The sequence below is a fragment of the Calonectris borealis genome, chromosome 25 (genome assembly GCF_964195595.1).
Source record: "Calonectris borealis chromosome 25, bCalBor7.hap1.2, whole genome shotgun sequence".
Classification (NCBI taxonomy): domain Eukaryota; kingdom Metazoa; phylum Chordata; class Aves; order Procellariiformes; family Procellariidae; genus Calonectris; species Calonectris borealis.
This window is the reverse complement of record NC_134336.1, coordinates 5,590,259-5,608,692: the sequence shown is the minus strand read 5'-3', so window position 1 is coordinate 5,608,692 and position 18,434 is coordinate 5,590,259. Positions and strand designations below refer to the sequence as shown.

Sequence of the window (18,434 nt, the reverse complement as noted above, 5' to 3'; positions counted from 1 at the left end):
GCCAGCTCAGCAGCCAGCCAGATGGACCACAGAGCGGTCGGCTGCTTTGACAGCCCCACCGCTTCCTCCTCCTTGGCTGCAAGAGGGTTAAAAACCAGCCGAGGAGGAAGAGGAGGAGGCGGCAGCAGCCCCGGGTCTAATTCCACGAGCATCTTTGCTACCTACCCTATAACTAGACAGTAATTTCACATTCCTGTAGATTAAGGGGTAAATCGCACCGGCTCCATCGCCAGGTACCGCGCTGGAGAGTAATGGCCACATAACCCGCACTCCAGCCCCGAGGAGAAAAAACATCCTTCACCCCTCTTGCAATTACACGGTGCTCCCACAGAAATTAAATACTCGCTCACTGCCGAAACCAAAGCGGGGCTGAGCCACTCGCCCCGGCGGAGGGTGCGGAGCCAGGGAAAAGGCAAAGGAAGAAGCTATCAGCATCCCCAGGGCTCAGAGGTTGCACCTCAACCGGGGGTGAAAGCCCCATGTTGGGGTAAATAAACAGGGTACTGGCATCAGAACTGGTGTGGCCAGCAGGAGCAGGGAGGTGATGGTGCCCCTGTACTGGGCACTGGTGAGGCCGCACCTCGAATCCTGTGTTCAGTTCTGGGCCCCTCACCACAAGAAGGACATGGAGGTGCTGGAGCGTGTCCAGAGGAGGGCAACGAAGCTGGTGAAGGGCCTGGAGCACAAGTCTGATGGGGAGCGGCTGAGGGAACTGGGGGTGTTCAGCCTGGAGAAGAGGAGGCTGAGGGGAGACCTCATTGCGCTCTACAGCCCCCTGAAAGGAGGTTGTAGCGAGGTGGGGGTTGGTCTCTTCTCCCAAGTAACAGCGATAGGACGAGAGGAAATGGCCTCAAGTTGCGCCAAGGGAGGTTTAGATTGGACATGAGCAGAAATTTCTTTACTGGAAGAGTGGTCAGGCCTTGGAACAGGCTGCCCAGGGAAGTGGTGGAGTCCCCATCCCTGGAGGTATTTAAAAGCCGTGGAGATGAGGCGCTTGGGGACATGGTGTAGTGGGCATGGGGGGTTGGGTTGGTGGTTGGACTCCATGATCTTAGAGGTCTTTTCCAACCTTAATGATTCTGTGATTCTGTGATTCTATGATTCTAAATGCCAATCTAGCGATGGTTAAAGAAGCCCAAGGTGGTCGGCTCTCTGCCTGCGAGGGCAGGGTCGGGCAGGTCACGGCTGGCAGGGACGGTACCGTACCCTCTCGAGAGCGAAGGTGCGGACGGCGTACTCAGCCAACGTCTCTGACTTCACCAGGGTGATCTTAATGTCCCCGTACATCTCGGAATCATCCGGCCAGTACTTGGAGCATTTCACCTGCAAGGAGAGGACGGGATGGGGTTTTGGCTCTGCGGAGGAGGCTTCTGGCAGAGCCGCAGCCTGGAGGGAGAGGGATGGGATGGGGTCCTTACCCGGCCCACCTCCACCAGCTTGGTTATCATCACGATGCTGGAACAGTGCTCCTGCCACACCATGCGCCAGAAGTCGTACACCATCTCCTGCTTGGGACCTGCGGGATGGAGGAAAGGCCATCGGGGATGGACGGGCAGCGCCAGCGGAGCCCGGCCACGGCACCGTCGCGATGCCACCGCGTTTCCCCTCCTGCCTCTGCGGCACCGACACCCCCGCAGCATTTTAAGCCCCCTTTTCCCCCAGGAACACACGGTGCCGTGGGGCGGCAGGAGGGGTGGGAGCTGCTCCGCATTGCTACCGCCCCGTTCGGCCCCGAATCGGCCCATTCCCTCCCCTTCTTGCCCACGCAAGGTTCAATCCCACCAGGGACAAAACCCGGCTGCTAAATCAGGAGCTGCTGAACCGCTGGCCGAGCGGGCAGGGGGAGGAGGCGGCTCACCTTGTGTGGCTATGAAGTGGTTGGACCTGTGGTAGCCCTGCAAGAGAAGCAGAGGCGTCAATCCCAAGTCGGGGGGACAGTCGAGAGCTGGGGTACAGCCCCATAAAACATTTCCCAGTCACCCAAGTGGTAGCAACTCCCCACGTCCGCCGGGCCAGGTCCTGGCCACCGGTGCGGTGCTAGCCACCACCGCAGGAGGAGGAGGAGGAGGCTCAGCAGCCACCCTGCACCCGGCGCACCCTGTCCTGGGAGGGTGCACGTCCCACATCCCATGAAAGGCTCGTAACGCCCAATCCTCATCCCTGTTCTGCACCAAAATCCCCAGCAGCATCCCGGGGTCTGCCGGCTCGACCCCGGCTCCTCTGCCGCTGGCATTGCTGCCGAGCACGGCAACGCCGTCACGAGAGCCCCGTTAACGGTGTCCCATCCCGCAGCAGCCACAGGGCACCGAGCAACGGCCCCGCTCCCCTCCTTCATCCCAGCCACTTACCGGGACCATTCCCAACTCTTAACAGGGACGTGCCAGCCCAAAGAGCACATCCCAGCGAGGCCACTGCCAAAGTGACCGGAGACCTGGTGTCCCACACCTTGGCCACGGGTCCAGCAGAGTTCAACCACGTCGCGTGCGTGGAGGTGATGGCAGCTTCTCCATCCCCCACAGGTCCTTTCATGGGGGATTTTTGTGGGTTGAATTCAACCCCTCCTCCGAGCAGACAGCCCGTGCTCTCCATCACCCCAGGGAGGACGTGCCACGGAGACCTCGCTTTCCCCTTCCCTGGACCATACCCAAGTTGATCCACACATTTTCCCAGCCCGCCTCTCCCAGATGCTATTTAACACCACGCTGCCCGGTACGACGCCTGGGAGGAGATGGGAGCAGAGAGAAAGAAGGAGAGGGGAACCGTCTACTTACTTCTCGGTTAATCCGAATCTTAATGATCCCGTTGGGACACAGGTTTGAGAGAAAAAGATCAGAGACAGCGACATTAGTGAGGCACAGCTCGAGAGACAGATTAGAGCACCGGCCCCGGAGAGCCGGGGGGGAGAAAAGACACATGGGGACAGGGGACAGGCACGGGGATACTGCTCGGGGACAGGGAACCCGTCACGGTGGCATCAGGCCACCACTGCCAGATGACATCCCCTGGAAAGGAGGGAAGAGGGGAATTTGCTGCTGCTGCTTCCAGAAGGTGCTCGAGCCCTGTGCTCCCCTGGTGTCGGCATCGCTGGAGGTGACAGGGGACATCACTCTTGGGGGATGTGGCTCTCGGGACACCAGGGCCAAGCTCTGCCCAGACTCACATGCACCGACAGGATCAGGGGTCTATCGGGTTTGCGTGGCAAGGTTCTGGTAGCGGGGGGGCTGCGGGGGGGGCTTCTGTGAGAAGGTGCTGGAAGCTTCCCCCACGTCCGATAGAGCCAACGCCAGCCGGCTCCAAGACGGACCCGCTGCTGGCCAAGGCCGAGCCCATCAGCGACGGTGGTAGCGCCTCTGGGATAAGAGTTAAGATGGGAAAAAAACTGCTGTGGAACAGCAGCGGGAGAGAGAGAACATGTGAGGGAAACAGCCCTGCAGCCCCAAGGTCAGTGGAGAAGGAGGGGAGGAGGTGCTCCAGGCGCCGGAGCAGAGATCCCCCTGCAGCCCGTGATGAAGACCGTGGTGAGGCAGGCTGTCCCCCTGCAGCCCGTGGAGGTCCACAGTGGAGCAGATATGCACCTGCAGCCCGTGGAGGTCCACAGTGGAGCAGATATCCACCCGCAGCCCGTGGAGGTCCACAGTGGAGCAGATATGCACCTGCAGCCCGTGGAGGTCCACGGTGGAGCAGATATGCACCTGCAGCCTGTGGAGGTCCACGGTGGAGCAGATATCCACCTGCAGCCTGTGGAGGACCCCACGCTGGAGCAGGGAGATGCCCAAAGGAGGCTGTGATCCCATGGGAAGGCCAGTCTGGAGCCGGCTCCTGGCAGGAGCTGTGGCCCGTGGGGAATGGAGCCCAGGCTGGAGCAGGTTTGCTGGCAGGATTTGTGCCCCACGGGGGTCCCACGCTGGAGCAGTGCGTTCCCGAAGGACTGCACCCATGGAAGGGACCCACGCTGGAGCAGCGCGTGAAGAACTGCAGCCCGTGGAAGGGACCCACGCTGGAGCAGTCCGTTCCCGAAGGACTGCACCCGTGGAAGGGACCCACGCTGGAGCAGTCTGTTCCCGAAGGACTGCATCCGTGGGAAGGACCCACGCTGGAGCAGTCTGTTCCCGAAGGACTGCATCCGTGGGAAGGACCCACGTTGGAGCAGTCCGTGGAGGGCTCTCTCCCGTGGGAAGGACCCACGCTGGAGCAGTTCGTGGAGGGCTCTCTCCCGTAGGAAGGACCCACGCTGGAGCAGGGGAGGAGTGTGAGGGGTCCTCCCCCTGAGGAGGAAGGAGCAGCAGAGACACCGTGTGATGGACTGACCGCAACCCCCGTTCCCCGTCCCCCTGCGCCGCTGGCGGGGAGGAGGGAGAGAATTTGGGAGTAAAGTTAAGCCCAGGAAGAAGGAGGGGGGGCGGAGGTGTTTTAAGGTTTAGTTTTTATTTCTCATTACCCTACTCTGATTTGATTGGTAATAAATTACACTAATTTCCCCAAGTCGAGTCTGCTTTGCCCGTGACGGTAATTGGTGAATGACCCCTCCCTGTCCTTATCTCAACCCAGGAGCCTTCCGTTGTATTTTCTCTCCCCTGTCCAGCTGAGGAGGGGAGCGACAGAGCGGCTTTGGTGGGCACCCGGCGTCCAGCCAGGGTCAACCCACCACAGGGGGGTACCCCAGTGTGAGCCCCCAGCTGGTCCCTGGGCCACTCAACCTCTGCATCCTCCACCCAGGGAGGAGGAAGATCCATGGCCACAAGAGCAGGCGAGGGGAGAGGAGAGGATGGAAAAGGGGAGGAGAGAGGGAAGGAGAAAGGAGGGATAGAGACGAGCAGAGAAGGGAGAGACGCAGCGAGCAAAAATTGCTGATGAACATAAATAAATCAGGCAGGATTTTCATAGCGTGTCTCAGGGATGCACAGATCAGCCCATCCTGGGCTAAGCTCCTCCAAACGCTGCTGGACAGACCCTGACAGTCCACGGGGTCCACGGGAAGCTCCTGTCCCAGCCCAGACCCCCCACGGAGCAAGGCAGCGTCCCCACTTACATCGATGTAGTTGGCGTTGATGTAGTCCGAGTTGGGATCGCCCAGCAGCGGGTGCAGCTTCACTCGGTGACGGTCGTCTGGAGAGCAAGGGGAAAAGGGACCATCAGCACCCAGTGGGATAAGCATGGGGACGGCACGTCACCCCGCCGGGTCCCAGGGCACCCCTTGCAATCGTTTTGCACCAGGAATCTGCAAAACGCAGGCAGGTGGGTTGTATTCAGCGGCAATAAATACAAGCTGGTGGAGGTCTTTCCAAAGATGGTGGCTTAGACCAGCAGGGACACGGGGGAGAGGCTTTCAGCGCGGTATCTCCCTGAGCTCTGCCCAGTCCTGCCAAAGACAGAGGCCACCCACCCTCCAGCACCCTGCTGTCCGCCCCGGCAGAGCACCAGGATGGCCAGAGCCCTGACAGGTGATCGGAGAGCTCTGCCCAACCTGGGGTGTCCCCCAGGGGCCCCGGACAATGCTGGAGTGGAAGGGATGAAGCTGTGGAGCAAAGCACGTGGGAGGTGGAGAGCACCAGAGCTCCTGGAGGGCCAGGCTTGGTGTCTCCATCCCTGCAGGAACGTCACCGGAGATGCAGCATGGAGCAAGGTGGCCGTGCCACGCTGTGGAGCATCCTCTCTCCTAGGGGGTCAAGCCCTTCCCCAATCTTCTGTCCTAAAACTCATCCTTTAACCCCTTTGTCTCATCCTGCATGTCCACACTAGAAGCCCCCTGGGGCTTGGCTGCAGTTTCTCCTAAATCCATACAAGAAAACACACCCCCGGTTATCTGGGGCCTTCCAGCACCCCCCAGAATACCATGGTGATGTTACCATCACCCCAAGATGTCCCACCCTCAAGAGTTATCCAGCTCCAGCCCTCCTATTTGCTCCAGTGTCCGATGCCCAACAAGACCTCTCAGGCTGGGAACCCTGCACTGAGCAAGGACCCTTCTGCTGCCCTTGACCAACCAAACCCCACCAGTTTATTCCTCGCCATGGACCACTCACCTACCAAAAAAGCCCCCAAAGCCCTTCAGAAAGTTTTTCAAGATGTTCAGGGTGTCTAAGCCTTTGCTAAAGGCACTCACATGTCGACACATGATCCTGTCTCCCTTTGGTCTTGTCTTTCTTCTTCGAAGCATCCCAGCCTTCAAAGAAACTCTGTAAGGAAGGGATGGCTGTCACGAACCGCGGGCAGGACTCTGGGGTCCCCCCCAGCCCCACAACCTTCCCGGGGAGCCGGGCAGACAGGGTGGTCCCTCCACCCCAGCAGCCAGGTCCCGCAGCCCCAGCTCCACCTCCACAGCACGCTCCGCCAGCGACGCGCTTCTGCTGCATACACAAAATGCCCCATTTTCCAGCGAATTATATACTGCCTGGTTTTTTTTTTTCTAGGGTTGGTTGTGGGTTTTTTTTTCCTAAATCTCCCCAGCCCCTTTCTCTCCCCAGCACAGAATAGGTTTGTGTGTAATAACAGTAACGTTCAGAGATTGGCGTAAGAGGAGGAAAAGTGGAAGGAAATTACATGTTTTCTCCCCTCCCATAATATCTGAGTGCTTTCAAATGACTAGTTCCAAGAACATACAGCAGCTTTTCAAGGAGCACTAATGATTATAGCAAGTCCTGGTTTGTCCAATATATGAAGGGGGGGGGGGGGGGGGGGGAAGCTCCTGCACTTGAAACAACTGAGCATTAAATAGTAATTTCACTGAGAAATTTCAATCGCCAGACCTGTGGGACACCAAGGAGTCAGGAAATCAACCCTGCTGGGCGCGCTGCGGCAGAGACGCGCGGAATAACGCGCTCCGTTACAAGCGCTCCGGCCCAACGAGGTGGGATGGGCACGATGCGGCCAACGACCCTTGGGAGGGATTCCCCTCCCTCTGGGATCACCCTCTCCCGTGTCCTCTCCCTGGGGTCTTCACGGTCTCGGGAGCTGCCAGATTGTAGAGGATTTGCTTGTCCTTAGGCTACGGCCATGCTTGTCGGAGGACAAGTGTTGGAGAGCAGAAGAACATGACATCGTGGTGCCCAGGAGGACCTGAGAAAGGGAGAAGCATCCCCGGCCCTTGCAGAAGAGACGGGATGACGCACTGCGGACAGGAGAGGTGCAGGCTGGCTGGCAGAGCTGGTTTGGCTCATCTCAGGGACCTCTTCAAGCTGACAATTAAATCCGGAGCTGCCAGGACCACAGATTTGATCCAGACCCAGGGACACCCCACGTGCTGATGATGCCTGTCCAGAGAGCTGTGAGCTCCGGCTCCTGCTGTCCAGAGCACTGCAGCTCCAGGTCTGGAGCATCTTCTCCTTCCACACAGATCCTGCCCGTGCCACCTTGTCCATCCTACCTCCCCGATACACCCACACAAGATGCTCTCATCAAGATGTTCTCACCTCGTACTCCTGCTTGAAGCCGTAGCCTTCTGCCGTCTTCATCTGGTTGATATGCTGGAGGAGATCTGCCACCCGCACGGCGGGATGGAGCTGCCCAGTGTGATACGGGGACCCTTTGCGGCCGCACTGGCGGCGGGGGGAGCCCCCCAGCAAGCTGCTGGACTCGTTGACCACGCTGCTGCGCTGGTCGCCTGCAGAAGGGGAGGGAGAACCAGGGGCCGTCAGGGGAGCAAAGCCTTGGACCGCATCCCCATCACCTCCTCGCACCCACAGAGGAGGGACAAGAGGGCACCTGGGAACATCCCCGGGAGATGCTGGTGCTGCAGCCGGTTTCTCTCCGGGGGCCACAAGTGGTCCAGCCCCCGCCATGCTCTCTGCAGCTCTTCCTACCCCACAAAGCCAAAAACGCCCATTAGAGCCTCTTAGGACCACAGCAGATGTCTTAGAAATCAGTGGGCAAGACCTTAACGGGGTTAATAAGCTTATTTCCCATCGATTGGAGCAATTAACTCCCATCCAGATGAGTAAGAGCTACGTGCCCAAATATTACACGAAGTCCTGACTTGCCAAAGTCTCCAGTTCATTTTCCTCGCTGCTGGATACCGGCACCTTATTCCTAGCACTGACACAAATGGAGCTCGCTGCTGTGTAATGGGGGAGTTTATGCAGTGTTTACCTGGTTTGTGCCTTTGCCGTGTAATTACCAGCAGAGCCAGACTAAGACCTCGCCGGCGTTTGTCAGGGCAAGGTCCCACACCGGATCCTGAAATCTGGCTTTGCACAAAACCCAATGCTCTCCGCTGCTGCCAAGAGATGCGGCAAGCACGGATCCTGCGGCGGGCAGGCACGGATCCCGCAGCCCCCAGCCTGGAACACCGTCCACAGGCTGCTGGGAAGCAGCTTTGCAAGACGGTGCATCCTGGATGTGGTTTCCCCTAACAACACTTCTAAAAACCACCCTTGCTGGCTCGCTAACAGAATTCCCAGGCTTGTTTTTTTTTGGTCTACTCGAACCTCACCCCCTGCCTGCACCTCCCGGCTGCCCGTGCAACGTGGGTGCAACATGGGTGCAACGTGGGTGCAGCACACGCGCAGAGCAGGGTCTCCATCAGGCGTCACAGCCTGCAAGGAGACGATGCTCCAACCTTTGCCACCAGAAACACCTCCCTTGCAGGCTGCCCACGCGGGGCTGACCCACCGGGAGGGCGCGGGAGGGCCACGCTGCGCCCCGTGGCACGGCTGACGGCCGCACCGCCCGCGGGGTTTCATCACAGATTAATTGCAGGTGTTTGCAAGGTGCCGACAGCTCCGCGCAGCCACAGAGGACCCGCTTGGGATTCCATGAGAAGAATTAGTGACTTTGTGTAAATGCAAGGAAACTGAGGCATGGGGGGGATCAGCCCCCAGCCGGTCACGGAGCAGCCCGTTCATTTACCTTCGTTAATTAACGATGCTTATAGGCAGGGGGCGGTCGCAGTGAAGGCTGTCCCCAGCTGCGGCAGAGAGCCCAAGCTCTCCACATCTCCTCCTCTACCAAGCAGAGGGATGAAGAGCAGCCAGCAGCAGAGCAAGCAAGCGGGTGGGAGCAGGATCCAACCCCTCAGCCCCCTTCCCAATAGAAACCGAGGACCAGCAGCCCCAGCTCAGCCCCTCAGCGACCCACCAGCCTTTGAGCGGTTCGAGGACAGTAACCAAAAAATACTACACCTAGCTAGATGTATTAAGAGAAGGAAAAGTTTGCCCTCTGGGCTTCTATTATCTGCGAGACAATGCCGGGAAGCGTTTTAATCCCGCAGCCAGCGGAGACGAGCTGTGGGTAAGCAGCATCTTGAAGTTACTGTAACAGATGTTATTAGCATATGGTTGGAACTGGGGCATCCAACGAGTTATTTTACAACTAAATCAGCACCGAGATGCATACTCCAGTGGGTGTTAAATTATCAGTCTCCCTCTGATGTGAACGTGGTGGCTTTTTAACCCTTCGAAGCCCAGGGCTGTGCAGAACACCGTGGAGCAAAGCCACGGGCGAAAGCTGGTGCAAAGCTTTCAACCTCAGCGTATGCCAAAGTGTTGGGGTTCACCCAGCTTCAGGGGGCTGCAGCCAGCGTTTGAGCCCAGAAATGGCCTCAAACCCTCCCAGCCACCAGCTCAGATCTCCGCTTCGAGAGGTCGAGATGCAGGGACCCACCTCAAGCTGCCCACGAGTGTTTTTCCTTCAGCAAAACCTGGGTGGTAATAAAAGCTGCTACAGACACAGATTAGATCGATGCCCTTGGAGGTTTACACGGGGCATGGAAAAGCCTGCAACGTGCCACACACATCAAGCTAAAATAGATGCAATACCCGCTACCGAGCCTTGGATAAATATTTCAGCTGTTTCTGGGATATTTAGGGATTATCAGGGACCCTTGTTGCAGCTGGATGGGAGCAGGGGGGATGCTGCTGCCCCGTCCTTACCCCGGTTGCCGTAGTTGTGGGTGTCCATGAAGGAGAGCCCCAGGCGCTCGTCCTCCTGCAGCGTGCTCTGGTCGGTGAAGCTCCTGTCGATGGCACTCATCATGTGCGTCTTCTCGTGGCGGTAGTTAATGGTCGTTTTGGTCATGTTGACAGGTTTTCTGCAGGGGGATGCAAAGGTGAGGAGGGGGAAGAAGCGCACGTAAGCGCGGCTGACCCGACAGCGCGGCAAGATCCACCCAAAGCTACCGGGCTTGGATTATTTCGGGGAGCAGGATGGATTATTTCCACCAGCGGGCATCATGCTTTGGTTTTCTGGTGCCCCAAGCCAGTTGCAGCCCCACGTGGATCATCCCTCGCTGGCTGCCGCAACTCCGGCTGCTCATCCTCGATGTCCCCTCCTGTCCCCTCCCCAGAAGCCGGGAGCGCTCCTTGGGCAAGCAAAGGCTCTCCTCGGCCGGCTGGCGTGGCAGAGCCCCAGCTCTCCTCCAGCTCCGTTTCTCCAGGCATCACCCACCCATCGCCCCACGCCACCTCGCTGCAACACCCAACACGCCACGTGCATCGCTGCGCTGCACGGTACGAGCGCAAGAAGCAGAAGACAGACATGGACCTGTTGGAGCGGGTCCAGAGGAGGCCACAAAAATGATCAGGGGGATGGAACGACTCTGCCATGAGGATTTTTTACAACGAGGGTGGTGAGACACTGGCCCAGGTTGCCCAGAGAGGTGGTCGATGCCCCATCCCTGGACACATTCAAGGTCAGGTTGGACAGGGCTCTGAGCACCCTGATCTGGTTGGAGATGTCCCTGCCCACGGCAGGGGGGTTGGACTAGATGACCTTTAAAGGTCCCTTCCAACCCAAACCATTCTATGATTCTAAAACCATGCCGGGGGGCCAAATCCATCCCCCACGGATCAGGCTGGACCCCCTGACTGCACACATGCTCAGCACCCACTGGGGAGGTGTTTCTCCACCATGCGAGGTCCCATTAGGCGCCTAACGAAGATGCTGGAAAAGCCCAGGAGCTCTCACTGGGACAGAACCTCCCACCCCAAATCCGAGACATTTCAGAAGAAAACCGATTGAGTGTTTTTGAGAGGCAGCCTCAGGGTCCCAAGAAGCCAGAGCAGGGATTAAACCAGGAGAAGGATGAACAGGAGATCTGAGCCCACATCAGCATCCTGGGGGGGCCGGGGCACCGCAGGACGCTGCCAAAATCCAGAATTCCACCCGGAGTCGCTGACCCTCCCCTTTTACGCTGCCTTCGGTCTGTAACGAGCTCGGTGGCGTTATTTTCCCCAAACCAAAGAGGCCCTTAAAATGTCCTCGGCAGAGAAAAGGACTTGTTGGAGCAGCAGGGCAAGAGGGTGGCGGGGAGGGAGGGGGAAGGGGAGAGACCGACAATTACTTACGGGTAATAGGAATAAGAATAGTAGTTCCTCCTGGCAAGCATGCAAACAAAGAGAACAGCAGAAATTGCATAAGCAGCTTTTCTCCGGCATAGGGAAGGGGGGTTACGGGGCAACTCGGCTACCGGAAAATTAAATGCACCATAAAGAAACCTGGCTCCCCTTTTGCATCCGTAGGTTATTTACTCCGGGCAGGAGCCGGCGTCCCGATGGCAGAGGCCAAGCACTAGCTCGCAGGGTGACCACGGTCCCCGCGCCGGCGGTGGGGTGTCCGTAGCACCCTTGTTTGAAGGGTTATTCCACGATTTTGAAAACTGAACAGCAAACGTGTCCAAAATGTAGGGCATTCCCCGGGGAGCCGGTTAGGGGCCAGGCAACCCCAGCGGGGGAGATGGGGTCAGGACGCCGTGTTTCCAGTGCACCATTTATTAGGGGCGAGCGTATTCTGGGGGCGCATTTCCATTCCACCACGTCAGTGTTTTCCCCACAGCAAAACGCTCCAGAGGAGATTTATGGGCTCATCCCAGCTTCCCAACAGCCCCGAATTCAGAGCCCTCGGCACCGGGTCTGATTTGTGGCTCTGGTTTGTCCTTCAACAGGTTCACCCTGGGGTGCCGAAGCAAAGCTGCTCCTCCTCCTCCTCCCGCTCCGCAGCACGGGCAATGGGAATGCAGCAGCCGCACTCACGGCTTCCTACCCGCGTCCCAACAGCATCAATCCCAAAAACACATCAGCCCCGCCGGAATTTGCTCCATCCGGGACAGATCCGATGCCGTACGCAGAGACATCGTCCCAGAGCAACGGCGGTGGGGAGCCAGGAGCCAGTCCTGCACCCCTCGCAGTGTGCAGGGATGCTACAAGCTTTGCTTTTCCAGCTGGCGTAAATCAGCAAGAAACATTTAAGGGAGAACGAAGCCATAAAGAGATCTGCAGATTTACACGGGCTGAGGTTGTGCCCTGCTATTTTTCTCTCCCCCCCTGGCTGTTAACGTACTTTCCTCCCATCATCCCGAGCCCTGCACGGGGAAGGCGTTTAATTGCTGTCCTTTCTCCCCTGCTTTCAGAGCCCCCCCGGCTCGGCGCCGCCTCGAGCCCCGCGCAGCAAGAAGCCGCTTTCCAGGGCGCTGCACCCGAGCGAAAAGCAGCGGCCGCATCCCCAGCGCTCCCAGGGATGAGTGTCCCAAAAAGCCCTCGCCCTCCTCCCTCCCACCCTGCCGTGATGGCCACATCCATGCCACCCGTGCTCAGCTCCCCAGAGAGCGGGGACCCCTGTGGGGGTGGGAAAGCAGTTTGGGGGTCCCCAGGGACCATCACCCCTGGGAAAACCTCCCCTCCAGCGTGCACCCAAATTTTAACATCTCATTTTGAGCCAACTGGAGGCTCTTAGCAAGGGATCGCTGATGTTTCACTGGAAGGTCAGTGGTTCCCCATTAAAGCAAGCCCAGGAGGATGCAGGATGGTCCGAGCACCCGCACCCCAGCCCCGGAGGAAGGGGGTCTGCTGCTCCTCCCAACGCTCCCGAGGAACCGGAGCCCAGGACAAGAGCCAGAGCCTGCCCAGGTACTTCAGCAGGACACACCACACCGCTTCCCAGGCAAAACCTGTGGACGGAGGCTTTGTCTGGCCAGCACCCCAAAACCCAGCACCCCCAGGGCTCTGCTCCCCCCGGTGCTGGGAAGCGCTGGGCGGTCGCCTGCCATCTCGGGGGGGCTCGGCGGAGGGGCGAGAGTGAAAACGCCTTCCCTTCCTCCCCATCTCCGGGAACACCGGGTTGATGCAACGGCCCCATCCCCAACGCACCCCGCGGCAGGGTACCAGCACCGGGGGCACCTGGGCCAGCGCCCAGACAGCAACGCTCACCAGGACGGATCCAGCCCTGGGCTGGCCAAGGCAGCGGGGAACCCCAAAGACAATATCTCAGTGCAGATTAAGGTGATTTTTGTAATTTCAGGCTGGAGGGGTGCAAGACTGCACACCCTGGGGTCCCCCGGCTGCTGTTAGCAAGGGGAGAGCTGGTGGGACAGGGACAGCCAGGCTCAGCGCCAGCCCAGGGCCCCTCCGAGCCCGATCCTGGCCAGAAGCATTTCCATCGATGCAGAATCAACAGAGCAGCACGAACCCAAGAAGCAGCAGAAAAAGAGGCAAAAGACTGAAAAATACAGGGGAGAGGGACAGCGGACAAAACTGCAGAGCCCCGAGGGCAAAGGGACATTCCCAGGACTTTGCTCCTTGGTCCCCAGTGTCCCCAGTGCCTCCTGCCATGGCCGGTGTCCCAGAGCAAGGAGGGCACTGTGCCCGGCGGGATGCACAAGCGCATGGAGGCACAGCTCAAAAGAGGGTTTGGAGTCTGCCCAGCACGGCAGTATCACCACCAGTAACTCCCAGTTAGTGCTGGGATGGTGGAGAAGGGCTGAGCTAGGAGGAGGGGACGGATGGAGGCACCAGCCGCCACACCGGGTCTCCTTACCCTTTCCGAATGACGACGATGATGGCTCCCAGGAGGATAATCAGGACGATGAGCCCTCCAGCACAGATCCCCAGGATCAAGCCCATCTCCTCCGAGTGCTGTGACACCTCCAGGGGACGTTTGCTCTCTTTGCAGGCAGCTGCCAGGGGACAAGGACAGGCAGGAGGGGTCAACGCTCAGCTCCAGGGGGGGGTTGGCAACATCAGATGGGAAAACGTTGGGATTTGTCCCATGGGATGCACATTGCTCCTTGCACGTGGTTTATTCCATCGAGAGGTTCTGGGGCTCTGCAGTGCCACGCCGTGACCGTGGGCGAGTCCCTCTCTCAGTTCCCATGGGGTGAGACGGTCCCTTTGTGCCACCTTTCATCACCAATGTAAGCTTTTCCATCCCCGGATTCGGCATCCAGCACCACCTCCCACCGCAACCGTGATAACGGCATTAAGAGGAAAAACTCAACCAAGGGAAAAACCCAGATACCAAAGAAAGTGGGAAACAAGAGCGCGGGATGGGACTGGAATAAACCACCGCGCGCACCCCGACCGCCGCCAGCGCCGGTAACGACACCCGCTGGCACGGCCCCGCGCGCCGGAGCAGCCGCAGGTTCGGGTCCGCAGCCTCGGTGGGATCACGTCGGCTGGGAAAGGGAGGGCTCACCTTTGCGGGCGATCCGGACGCAGTTCAGCCGGGTTTCCTACGGAGGAAAAAAAGGGGGGTGAGTGTGGGATGAGCACCCCGGCTGCTCTGCTCCCGCTCTGAGCGAGGCTGGGCGGACGGCAAAGCTGGGCTGTTGGTGCTTTGACCCCCAAAGCGAAGGAGTTTGCAGGTGGTTTGTGCTGGGGACACGCACCCCAAGAGATGCTGCTGGATGGTCTGTCCCCAGCGTCCCCTAAACCTGCATCCCCAGGTTTAGCCGAGGCCATCGCTCCTGGCACAGAGGGGACGGCAAAGCTCACGATCATCGAAGGAGGGACCCAGCAGACCCAGCCGAGCTGCAGGTCACCAGCGCGTCAGCAGCTACAGCTGAAACACTCCCAGGTCATCGTTCAGAGCTTCACGGGGACTTTTTATCAATCAAAGTTTTCAAGCCCCAGCCCCAGTGCTCTGTGCGTGCTGTCAAGGTTGCCGTGAGGGCTTCCAGCTCAGGTCTCCAACGCTTTTAGCATTTGCATTTTTAGAGATGGGTTCAGCTAAAATATTCCATCTTTCCATATATCCAACTTCTGTTGCAAAATAAAAAGCACCATTTCGGCAGAACTGTCTTCTTCCCCGAGCATCCTCCACTGGGACACCAGTGCTGGCAACGCTGCTCCATCCACCCTCGGACCGAGATGCCACGACCTGCCCGTGCAGCACGCCTGGGGCAGGGCCGGCTCCGGCACCGCTCTCCCTGCGGTCTCCAGCTCTTGTTTCTCCTGCTTCTTGCTCCATTTGGCACAAAAACCACAAAAAAACCCAAGCTGGGATCCAGCTTTTTCACAACGTCTGACAGCAGCCGGGACAAATCCATTGCCTCCCAGCAGGAAGGCTATAAAACAGTGTCAGCCACCAGTTATTATCCAGCAGTGCCCAAGCGAGCCAGAGCCAAGATCCTCCTCGTCCGTCTCGGCTCTAATTACAACCCAGCGAGGTGTGAACGATCCCGGAGCTGAGGAAAGGATTCAAAAACCGGCACCTTTCCGGTTAGATGGAGCCGAGGAGGATGAAGATGCTGTCGTGGTCCTGCTGCTTCGCTTTCACAGCTCAGCCTCTCCCAGGCTGGGATGGGAGCCGCCGGAGCAGGTGAAGCCAAGAAGGGTCTCCAGGGGGTCCCAGTGGTCCCTTGGAGGAAATCAGGCCGGGGGGACGCGGGGGCTGCTGTTACGGCTTCGCCGAGAGAACAGGCAGCAGCAGGCAGGGAGAGGGCAGCCCGGGAACCCGGCAGCTTCCCAGGAGCTCTCTGCAGCAGCCGCTGCGTCCGCAGCGGGTCCCAGTGCCACACACGAGGTTCTTGCTGCCCAAATGGTCTTTTTCCACCCCAGGGTGGTGGTCTCCCCCACGCCGGCGCTGGTTGGGGTCCCGGCCGGTACCGCGGTGGGTGGCGGAGGCTGAGCTCCATCACCCCCGGTACTGGCACTGGGAGGGGGACAGGCACAGCCCGGGGGTGCCAGGAGGAAGGGGGACACCCACCCATGATCCCAACGTGCCGTAAGGGTGGCCCGGAGCACCAGCTCCCCCCCGGGCAGGACACCGGGGGTGAGCCCAGAGCGTGGGGCCCAAGGGAGGGGGATCTAAAAAAAGTCCCATTTTTTCTGACCACCCCCCCAGACGGGCTCCTGCCTGGTCCAACCGGGACCCCAGACAACCCAACTGGATGGAGAGGGGTCCCACGGCTACTCACCCCTTTGAGGTTGCTCATGGCTTGGAAGTAGATGAGGTACGCCTTCTTGGGCTCCAGCGGCGGGTTCCAGTAGCCGCTGTAGGTCTGGTTGTCCCCCACGGTGAAGGGTTTGGCTTCGGTGAGGCTGCTGGCGGGCAGCTCAGCCCCAAAGTAGTGTACGGAGCCGCGGGACACGGCGTCATCGAAGGTGAGCGGCACCGGGAAGCACTCCTGCCCACCCAGCTCCCGCTTGAGCTTCTTGGGCCGGTCTTCTTCTACGATGACCTGGTAGGCGCTGGTGAGGGCCAGGCGCAGGTTAGCTTCGTGAAAAAGGATGGTCCTGCCCTTCCCTTGGTGCTCGACCCCGCCGTCCATGCCGTGCCACCCTGTTTGTGGGGGTCTCGGCCTCGTGCAGCCCCAACCTACCTGATGGGAGCCCCTCTGCCCTGCGCCGGCCGCAGCAGCACCGTGATGGTGCTCTCCGACTCGCCCAGCGGTGACGGCATGTCCCCGTAGTCGAAGGTGGGAGCTGCAAAGGGAGCAGGGGAGAGCGGGCAGGGGTGAGTCCTGGTCCCCAGGGATGCGCTCGGGGCTGCACCGAAGCTCAGGGGGGAAACTGAGGCATAAGCAGCCTGGCCCAGGGCAAGGCATCACCAAACGGTGTAATGTGGATTATTACAAAGAAAGAAGACCCCGCCAGGTCTCGAGTAAACGTCGCAGTTGGGAGAGGACACATGGGTGTGAGCTTAGGGGGGGTGATCAATGCCGGTCTGGCCAAGGGGAGGAGACGGGAGCAGGATCCGACCTCGTCAGGACCCGAACGCTCCAGCCTGGAGATGCACCCCAGGGACCGCACCGCCGGCACAGCGCGAGCAACCCACCCAGGGCAGAAGCACGCCCAAACCCGCCCAGCAGCACCCCCAGACCGAGGTGGGGGATCCCCCTCATGCCCGGCACAGCCCTGCGGTCCCCAAGCTGTCACCAGCAGCCGCCGGGGTCCAGCTCATGCCGCTTTGCAATTCCGGTGCAATTAGGGCTCATCTCAGCTCATTTGCTGCAGTTAATAGCGAGGCCACAGACGTGAGCCAAGAGCCCCAAGTAGTCCAAGGTTTATCAGTGAAGCCCAATTAATCCCCCACTTGCACGCTGATAGCTCAGACAGCACCGGGCTGGCCGGACTCCCCCACCAGAGACCCCACACTCAGCCCACGGCACGGCTGCCACCACCAAGAGCATCCATCACCAGGCACCAAAATCCACGGGAGCGCACCGGAGGCCGTGCGGAGGAGAAGCCCTGGCACCAGGTGTGGAGCCTAAGGGAACCTACCGGAGATGTTGGTGGTGATCTCGGTGAGCGCCGTCTGGCCAAAGCCCTTGCCGGTGCGGGCCCGGACCGAGAAGAGGTAGGTGGTGCCGGGGTGGAGGTTGGAGAAGACGTGGTAGGTCTCGTTGCGTAGTTTGGAGACGGTGCGTCGCGGGCCGGGCACGTTGACCGCCGGGTCGGAGGACTCGATGCTCTGGTAGCTGATCTGTAGGGACAGGGCAGAGCATCACCAGTGGGAGACGGGAGAGACCCCGGATCCGGGCGGAGAAGGGGTTAAAGGGATAGATTCAGAGGAGGGGATTGTCATAGGGGCAGCCTGGGAGACAGACGCTTTTTGGGGTAAATCAAAAGCAGAGGTTCATCAGAAAAGCCCTTGCTGGATAACACCGGTGACCCCGAAAGCAGGACTCCCCAGAGGGACAGACCCTGCTAGCAGGAGGATGAACGCAGGCTGGACCCATGCTCCAAATGAAGGGCTCGGGGGCAGCAGTAACACCGCAGCCACCCCTAATCCCTGTGACCAAAAGCGGTGGTTGCCCCAGATCCCGCCCCACTGCATCCCCCCCGACGGGACCCTCCCGTGTCCCCGTGGGTCCCCCGCGGGTGCCGCAGCCGGCCAGGACGTACCTCGTACTGCGTGATGAGGCCGTTGGGCTCCACCGGTTCCTCCCACTTCAGAAATATCATGTCCTCCAGCGGGGTGAAGGTGAGGGACTCCGAGGCGATGCCGCCAGGCACTGGGGAAGGAAAGGGGACGTGCTCGGATGCAGCAAGAAACCAGGCTGGAAGGAGAAATCCTCCGGGAAACCCCTCCAGGTGGCTGCGGCAGCTCTCCCTTGTGACCGAGCCACCGTGTCCCCTCTGCCACGTCACCCAGCTCCAGCACGTGCCACCAGACGGGGCTGGTGGCTCCCCAGGGTGATGCTCCCCAGGGCAATGATGCTCCTAGGCCCACTGGTGACCCTTCGCCACGGGCAAGGAGGTCTCCCACACCACACCACAAACCCC

At 59.7% G+C, this 18,434-nt stretch overlaps 1 protein-coding gene across 1 annotated transcript in view; it reads right to left on the bottom strand.

Moving 5' to 3' along the window:
• Positions 1-18,434, bottom strand: part of PTPRU (protein tyrosine phosphatase receptor type U) — a 76,503-nt gene that overhangs the window by 21,517 nt on the left and 36,552 nt on the right. Inside the window, exons 9-21 of the mRNA XM_075173876.1 lie at positions 18,054-18,163; positions 17,430-17,631; positions 16,529-16,631; positions 16,124-16,397; positions 14,401-14,437; positions 13,744-13,882; positions 9,867-10,024; positions 7,410-7,600; positions 6,104-6,176; positions 5,030-5,106; positions 1,859-1,895; positions 1,419-1,516; positions 1,207-1,323 (exon numbers count right to left, since the gene is read on the bottom strand). Coding sequence (XP_075029977.1) covers positions 1,207-1,323; positions 1,419-1,516; positions 1,859-1,895; positions 5,030-5,106; positions 6,104-6,176; positions 7,410-7,600; positions 9,867-10,024; positions 13,744-13,882; positions 14,401-14,437; positions 16,124-16,397; positions 16,529-16,631; positions 17,430-17,631; positions 18,054-18,163 — 1,616 coding nt within the window. The remainder of the gene's footprint in view (positions 1-1,206; positions 1,324-1,418; positions 1,517-1,858; positions 1,896-5,029; positions 5,107-6,103; positions 6,177-7,409; positions 7,601-9,866; positions 10,025-13,743; positions 13,883-14,400; positions 14,438-16,123; positions 16,398-16,528; positions 16,632-17,429; positions 17,632-18,053; positions 18,164-18,434) is intronic.